Consider the following 8,783-nt stretch of genomic DNA (forward strand, 5'->3'; position numbering starts at 1 on the left):
TTCTTGCAGAGAGGGAACTGCCAAAAGGCCTTCGGAGCTGGACCCTCGTGTCGGGGCTGAACGATGGGGGTGGAGATGCTCCTTCAGGTATAGTGGGCCGAGGCCATTTAGGGCTTTAAAGTTCAGCACCAAGACTATGAATTGTGCTCAGAAATGTACCGGGAGCCAATGTAGGTCTTTCAGGACTCAAGACTGAAATGTTCAAATGTTTCTTTGGTTGTACTGGCCACGTTTGCCATTGCACCAGTGTGGCATGCCTTTGAGAGCTGCTGTTTCAAAGTAATACCATCTGCTCCTTGCAGTCCCCTTCTACCTGTTGCCGTTTCCCTTGCAGGCATCCTGCAGCTGCACTACCAACTGGGCTCCCTCCCTGCCATCTACCCTCTGAGCACACGCTCTGTGGCCGACGGACAGCCACACAGTATCAATGTCACGCGCGTCAATCGAACGTTGTACACACAGGTAATGGAGGGCGCTCTTGCTGCACGAAAGGGGAGTGGCCTGCAGAAAGGTGTTGTGCCCCCTGATGTTGCTTGGCTCCCAGCTCTCATTGACCTCTGTTGAGTGATGGAGGCCACAGTTCAGCAATGCCTAGAGGACACGTACATGGTCTTCACCTCTGGCCCTGTGGCTCTCTCACTGTCTGGAGGGAGGGAGGGAGGGAGAGACACCCTCTCGGGAGAGTAGCCCAGCAGCTTTCTGCTCTGCGGAGCGTGGGCCCATTAGTGTCATGTGGACAAATGGTTAAATTATGCAGCAGGCTTCATGTCTTCAGGCACACATGCCCAGCATCTTGAGGTTCTGAGATAAGGTGCCAGGTGCGCTGGGTTGCCATAGCAACACTAGCAAGGTCAAGCATATGGCTTACTGAGTCATTCACTCTTCCCTTAGTCCAATAATATACCTTGGTGTAGAAAGAGGTATAACAGGCGTTGCTTTTACGATGTTCGTGTCCTGATGCGCATGCCATATTGTCCTGTCTGGATACTACCCTGTTATGGGAGTGTCTGACTCTGCATGTGAGAAAGAGGTTCTGTGTTTTACACATCAGCGTTACCTAGGAGGGAGATAGTGTTACCGGATCTCTGCACATATGTAACTTTTACTTCAGAGACCAGAAGAACTCTGTATAGTAGATAGCAGTGTTTAGCTTTGTCTTGTGTCTTGAGACAAATAAACTCTTTGTTCCTCTGAATGGTGTGGAAGAAGCTGCTCTGCTAGGTGCAGGAAGTCTCTGAAGACTCTGCTGGGGCTCCAGGTCCTCCGCTGATATATCACCCTGGTTGTTGAAGTGTGGGGAACACAACCTTCCACAAGTCACAAAACATGAAACATAAAAGCTTCCCTAAACAGGGCTGCCTTCAGATGTCTTTTTAAAGTCAGGTGGTTTTTTATTTCCTTGACATCTGGTGGGAGGGTGTTCCACAGGGCAGGCGCCACTACTGAGAAGGCCCTCTGCCTGGTTCCCTGTAACTTGGCTTCTCGCAGTGAGGGAACCGCCAGAAGGCCCTCAGCGCTGGATCTCAGTGTCCGGGCAGAACGATGGGGGTGGAGATGCTCCTTCAGGTACACTGGGCCGAGGCTGTTAAGGGCTTTAAAGGTCAGCACCAACACTTTGTCCAGGTGGCTCTGTGGGTTAAACCACAGAGCCTAGGGCTTGCCGATCAGAAGGTCGGCGGTTCGAATCCCCACGACGGGGTGAGCTCCCGTTGCTCGGTCCCAGCTTCTGCCAACCTAGCAGTTCAAAAGCATGTTAAAGTGCAAGTAGATAAATAGGTACCGCTACAGCAGGAAGGTAAACGGCATTTCCGTGTGCTGCTCTGGTTCGCCAGAAGCGGCTTTGTCATGCTGGCCACATGGTCTGGAAGCTGTACGCCGGCTCCCTCGGCCAATAACGCGAGATGAGCGCTGCAACCCTAGAGTCGGTCATGACTGGACCGAATGGTCAGGGGTCCCTTTACCTTTACCTTTACCAACACTTTGACTTGTGCTCAGAAACATACTGGGAGCCAATGTAGGTCTTTCAGGACCAGTGTTATATGGTCTTGGAGGCTGCTCCCAATCACCAGTCCCCTGTTGTCCACTATGTCTTCTCTCTTCTTTCTTCCTTTAGTTGGATTATTACCCTGTCCAGGTGTACCAGCTCTCCCTTTTTGTGGATGGCAAACTTGACTCGCCCAAGGCGCTCTATCTTGGTCGTTTCATGGGTGAGTGAGAGTCGTGGGTCCTGCCCATTTTGGGCATCAATTGCCACATGCCCAGCTCCTTGGATGTGCCGGTCAGCCTCCCCCTGCCCTGGTTCCTTCCAGTTCCTTTGGATTCCCAACCCATGGCTAGTGGCCAACATCTGGAAAGCTCCAGATTGACCAGGGGGGGGGGGATGCCTGCTCCACATAACCTCACCCCGACATCCAACCCTGCTTTGCTTTTAGGCTCACAAACGTAGTTCTCTCCTCCTTCCACTTCCACATCTTTGGATTCTGCCCTGTCCCTTGAAACAGCCTCTGTTGTCCCCTTTCCCCTATGTCCCCCATTCCATCTAACAGCCAACCTGAGAGTGCCTATCAGTTCCAAAGCAAAATGTGGCCACCCCAAAATGAGGTGATGGTCTCCGCATCCTCAGGGGCCTCCCTTTTGTATATGGAAGTTTGTCGTTATATATATGCCCGGTAGGGAACTGTGAGCTTCGATACTTAATAGAATTGGTGGCAGCTGAGTCTGTAAGAGGAGGAGAAGGGTCTGACGCAGAGGCCGGCACCCTGGGGCCTCCTCTAAGGCAAATGGGGAACTCCGTATTGCAGCTTCCCCCTTCTTTCTTCAAAGAGCTACGGTCGCCCGAACTCTTCTGCTTTTCCATTGCCCTCCTGCCCCACTTTTTCACGTCTTCTCCTTCCACCCCACTTTCTGCAAGCCCTTCCCCCCACTTGCCCTTTCCTTTCCCCCTTGTTGCATCTGTCAAATGCAGACCTTTGTATGAACATTTGGTAATGGGGCTGAAAATGATTTTACAGGTTCTGGGCTGAATAAATTATGCAGATCATATAAATTTTGCATGCGTGTCCTTAATTTGCACAGCATGCCCTTCTGTTGCTAGGAAAGGAACAAAGAGGGCCCCCCTTCCCCTGGAGTGCTGCCTCACTTCCTGCCAGACATAGACTCCTAAGCCTGTCCTTACAGCTCTCAAGGCTTTTTCAAAAACTGATACGGCTGACCATTGTCAGTGTTTTTGATTCGGGGTAGTTTTATTTTATTTTATTGAACAACCTGTTTTATTGCATACATTTAAACCCATTGACACACACACACACACACATTTTTTATTAAATTTTCTAAATTACATTTCAAAATATTCATTTAAACAATTTAAACAACCATAAATCAGTGACTTCCCTTCTCTTTCGGTGGTTCATTTTGCATACCATACATCCCTGCATATTTTACATAAACTAAACCAGGGGTGGCCACCTCCCAAGAGACTCTGATCTACTCACAGAGTTAAAAACTGGGAGTGATCTACCTCCTTTTGGGGGGTTCAGGTCAAAGCTGTTGAGTTTTTTTAAGGGAAGCCCTGTTTTGGGGGGTTTAGGTCAAACTTGTTGAGCTTCTTTTAGGAGGGAGTGAGGCCCATTTTTGTTTAGGGCTTCAGGTCATAGTTCAGCTTTTTTTAGGGAGGAGGAACATTTTGGGTGAGCTTTTTTTAGGGGTGCCAGTGATCTAGCAGTGATCTACCACAGACACCCAGTGATCTACTGGTAGATCACAATCTACCTGTTGGACGTGCCTGAACTAAACCATTCAGTGGTCCATTTGTACATCCCTCAAAACTGCATGCATTCCATCAATTTAAGTTGCCATTCTTCTTTTGTTGGGACCTCGCTTGTTTTCCATTTGGGGGCTAACAAAACACGTGCCACAGTAGTGGCATATATAAATAACCTTTTTTTGGGGGGGACACCTGGGAATTTCCCTCTGAATTATCTCCCCCAAAGGACTCTGGTTTTGTTTTTGAAATGTACTGTACTTTAAACCATTTTTTCCAATTCATTATACCTGTATATCATTTCCCTGATTTGGCGTAGCTTTGAGGGGGGGGGGCGTTAGGGTTTGAGAGGAAGCTGAGGAAGAAGCTGGTGTCGGTTTGACCCTGTCCTGTTCCTCTTGTCTGCCGTGGTCCACAGAGACAGGCCTGATTCACCCGGACATCCAAAGGTACAACACACCGGGCTTCACGGGTTGCCTCTCGGGAGTGAAATTCAACAGCATTGTGCCTCTGAAGACCATCTTCCGGGCCAGTGGCAAAAATCCCATCCGCCCCTACAGCATCAAAGGGCGGCTGGTGGAGTCCAGCTGTGCCTCTATGCCCAACTCTTACGTCGAGACGCCACCGGAACTTGACCCCTGGTACATAGACCCAGGTAAGGTAGCATTTATGGGGGAGGAAGGGGAGGCCAGAAGGGTTGGAGGCAAGACTGTGCTTACCTGCGGGTGAGGAAACCTCTTAGAAGCACTTCTAGCCTTCCTTCATGTCTCCCAGGTGATGTTTGGGCCAGAACCCTTGGACTGATCTAGACTGGTGAGTTAAAGCATTATACAGTGGTACCTTGGTTCTCGAACGGCTTAGCTGACGAACAAATTGACACCCGAAAGCCGCAAACCCGGAAGTAAGCGTTCCGGTTTGCAAACGTTTTTTTGGAAGCTGAACGCCCGACGTGGCTTCTGCATGAGTGCAGGAAGCTCCTGCAGCCAATTGGAAGCTATGCTTCAGTTTTCAAACATTTTGGAAGCCGAATGGGCTTCCGGAACGGATTAAGTTCGAGAACCAAGGTACCACTGCAAATGCTTTATAAACATGTGGCACCAGAGGGCGCTGTCGTCAATGTAAAATTGCATTGAGAGCTATAGAATGTTTTATTTTGAGCATTTTTACAATCATGATTTAAATCACTAGTCAATAAGACTTGATTTAAATCATTTTTTTTTACAGAAAGACTCATTATTGCTGGTATCATCTTAATATTTACAACCAGGGGAAGGTTTGCTTTTTGGAATAATAAATTTTCAGAGTAATTTTTACAGTTACAGTATATCAAAAATTACTGATTTGGTTATACTATTAGAAATACATAGATAATTATGAAATTATTGTGAGGCTTAATAAGTTAACTTTATATTTGGACAACTTTTCTGCTGTACTTTATTGGAAGGAGATAAATAATAATTTCCTTAATAACAATTTAAACAATTTATTTAACTAAAACAATAACATTATAGCATATGTATCCATGTTTGTTAACTGATGTGGTTAAAAACCTAGACTCTAGTTTTAGCACACATGAAAAACTTAAAACAAATCCTTATTTCCTGACAAATAGCCTGTGGACTACAATGTAACTTAAATAGAACACTATATTCAGAAAGACTTTTGCTCCCAAAGCATTTTATTTTTTAAAAAATCCAATTTAAATAAAAAAATCTGATTAAAACTTTTTTAAAATCCGATTTTTAAAAATCATTTCTTTTTTATCCACCCTGGTCCTCTGTGTCCTTCTAGTTGACTTCCTGTACATCCACGATGACGGCTGGATCGCGATCATCTTTGGAGGTGAGTGAGAGACCAAGAGGGCTGTGAGAGCTCAGATTTAGATGCCGACTGTGGCCTTGCTCCTGGGTCATTCTTGTCCTTCCCCTTCACTCTCGCCTTTCTCCCTATAGTGATATTTTTCCTGCTCCTGCTGCTGGCGGCCGCTCTCCTCTTGATGTACCTGCACCACCACCGCTACAAGGGCTCGTACCACACCAACGAGCCTAAGGCCATCCAGGACTACAACAGTAGCAGCAGCAGTGCTGGCGGCGGCGGGGGCAGCGGCGGCGGCGGAGCTGCTCCCACCCCGCCGGCGAAGCCTGCCGCCTCACGGAAGGATCAAAACTTGCCACAGATCCTGGAGGAGTCCAAAACCGAATAGCCGACCGGAGCGAGGAGCGCCGATTCCTCCCTCCGCTGGTGCTGCCTGCAGCCTCTTGGCAAGACCAAACCTGAACTGCCAACTGTGCCACTTTCTGGGAGGCCGACCTTCTCCTCCTCCCCTCCGCCCCACAGCGAGACAACGGCCCTCCTGGTGCCTCCGCCTTGTTTCACCTGCACATCCTGTGGAGTGTTGCTGCATCTTCCAATTGGATCCAATTCCGATGTCAATCAAAGGTCCTCCGCCCCCAGCCCGAGTTTCTTTTCTTTAATAGCCTGATTCTCCCCAGTCTCATTTCTCATCTCTCGAGGGGATCAGGTTGGTGCCTAAGAAGATGCCCAAATGATACTGGAGGGTGGTTGTTCCCCGACCCCCAGAGCTATTAAGTTTCTCTGCGCTCCTTCCTGTGTCTGGACTGCGTGGAGTCTCCTTTGGAGCAAAATTGGGGGGGGGGGGCAGAGGTGACGCATGACAGGCTGTGGCAAGCAGCCCGTGCCCAGACTTTCTCCAAGCCAAACTCCACAGATCCTTGCCGTTTGAAGAGAGACACTGGACGGTCAATATTGCACTTTCTTCCTTTTTATTTTGTTTTTACGGAACAAGGGGAAATGCAACGCAATATCCATTCTGGCCTTTTCACGCGTGACTCACTAGCACATAGTCTTCCTGCTTAATTGCTTAGCATTTAATTAAAACAAAAAACAAAAACAAAAAGCCATTAGTCGAGCCATGCAATATAGCATATTTTAGATCTCGGCACGTTATATTGTGCCCTGAGAGAAATCCAATGTGCAATGTAGGTATCTGCCTGCCAGTATATATATATATATAAATATATAAATATAAATATATTTCTATGTGCAGCTGCAGCGCATGGAAGGATCACTCGCACTTTGCTACCACTTTGCTGCTTTCGTAAATCAGGGTTTTGAGAATTTTAAGATTCTTTCTACCTTCCCCACCCCCCTTCTTCCCTTTTAGTTGTGGGTTATTAGACAGACTAGTTTTTTTATTCTATCGGTTTGTATAAAAAACACAAAAGCAGAAGTCTGATGTTCTGTTTTTTTCAAGTGAAGTGATGTCGTCTGTGTGGTCTGTAGTTTGCTACTCCGGGGAAGGAGGTTTTGCTCTTGGGTAACTCTTCCGACCCTCTTTCTCCCCCTACCCTTTGAAAGCTAAGTTCACCCGTGAAATGTTAAGAAGATAAAACTGTGTAGCAGAAGCAAAATGGATTTATTTTATCCAAAAGCCCAGGGCTATTCCTGGGCGGTTTATTTTTTCTAAGGAGCTGTTTGTCTGGACAAAACGTGAAGGTTACCTAAAATAAATAAATGTAAAGAAAGTTTAAGTCAGGGCGATGACAACGTGATGCTGTGTCATTTTGTGGGGAGGTGGTGGTGAGAAGGCTGTTGTTCAAAAGTACTATCTAAATTATAAATTGAGTTTTAACAGGCAGCTCTTAGGCCAAGCAACCACCAGCATCGTAACTACAGCCATGCGGCGCAATCAACGAGGGTGTGTTAGGATGGTTCAAAATCCCCACTGCAGCAAAGTTCCTGCTCTATATAGTCACGTTCCTTTTGCACACAGAGAATCGACGTCCTGGGGTGAGAACAGCAGCAGCAAAACCAGCTAGAGCTGCCCTAGCTATGCAAGGCAATCGGATCTCAGAACACACAAAAGTTGAAAACTGCCAACAGGCACCGTTTGTCGCAAAGGCCAGCACAAAATGTGTGGCTCCTAGGGTGAATAACAGGGTGAGGAGGCCTTGGCTACTACAGCTAACACCAGAATGACAGGCACCCCTTGCAACAGCTTTCTTAAGCAGATCAGAATGTCACAAAATAGCATGCAAGCTCTCGGTTTCCCCAGAATTCTTCATCAAGTTAGCTAGTTAAAGGAAACCCAGCAACCTATAAACAGGGGAGGGTGGGAGGAAGGGGAAAAGGCAGTTCCTGTTCAGGTATCCATGTCTGCACCTGGTAAGAGTAGTCCTAAGATGGAACATGGGAGGAGGAAGCAGACTTTCAAACGAGGCCCTTTCAGGTTACCTTTAGGGGTGCATGCACCTGCCTATATTTCAGTTTCTCTATTTCCCCAGTCTTCAAAGTCTGATCTTCCCTTTTCTGCTGCAACTTGTACCTTTTTTAAAATTTAAAAAAAGGTCCTCATGAAAATTAATCAGGTGCTGAAGAGAGGATGAACTCACCCATTGTTGTAAATTCGTTTCCTCTTCCTAGGCGGCCTGGGTGCACTCTGAATTGTGCAAAATGTCTGCTACCTCTCCCCAACGGTCAAAACTCCCATTGTTCTAGGCGTTCTACCGGGGAGTAGGGGAAACGTCCAGGCGCCCGCCGAATCCAGACCTCAGAATGCGCTATCTGAGGGGTAGACGGAAGCCCGCATCGCCGTTGCGGGATCTCCCTTACCTTCAGCGCGCCGGAGATTCCCTGCGCCAGAAATCTCCCGTCCGCTCAGCTCGGCGGTCAAGCGGAAGTCCCCGGGAGCATTACTGAGCCTAAGATTTCAGATTAAAACAGCAGAGTGGAAGGAATGGAGGACCTTTTTCTGCCTCCCCACTTCCAGCTACTCTCTGAAGACTGGAGAAGAGACCCTCTTAAGAATATTAGGAAGTGGGCAGGGGAAGGACTAGACCATGTGAAAAATGAACATAATATTTTAGCTGCAGTTCATTCTCAGCTTTGTATTCTCGTTCTAAAGAAAAAGCGCACCTAGGCATTCTGTCATTGTGCCCATGACCTAGGTTGAAGGTGCCATTTAGCTCCAAGCTTTCATATCTGAGTTTCTAACAGTGCTTCT

The 8,783-nt window shown here is 47.5% G+C and overlaps 1 protein-coding gene across 1 annotated transcript in view; it reads left to right on the forward strand.

Moving 5' to 3' along the window:
- Positions 1 to 7,316, forward strand: part of CNTNAP1 (contactin associated protein 1) — a 39,715-nt gene extending 32,399 nt beyond the window's left edge. Inside the window, exons 20-24 of the mRNA XM_060282269.2 lie at positions 335 to 462; positions 2,114 to 2,207; positions 4,179 to 4,415; positions 5,552 to 5,602; positions 5,713 to 7,316. Coding sequence (XP_060138252.2) covers positions 335 to 462; positions 2,114 to 2,207; positions 4,179 to 4,415; positions 5,552 to 5,602; positions 5,713 to 5,963 — 761 coding nt within the window. The 3' untranslated portion in view covers positions 5,964 to 7,316. The remainder of the gene's footprint in view (positions 1 to 334; positions 463 to 2,113; positions 2,208 to 4,178; positions 4,416 to 5,551; positions 5,603 to 5,712) is intronic.
- Positions 7,317 to 8,783: the final 1,467 nt, after the last annotated feature.

Source organism: Zootoca vivipara, chromosome 12, assembly GCF_965207765.1.
Source record: "Zootoca vivipara chromosome 12, rZooViv2.hap1.1, whole genome shotgun sequence".
NCBI lineage: Eukaryota > Metazoa > Chordata > Lepidosauria > Squamata > Lacertidae > Zootoca > Zootoca vivipara.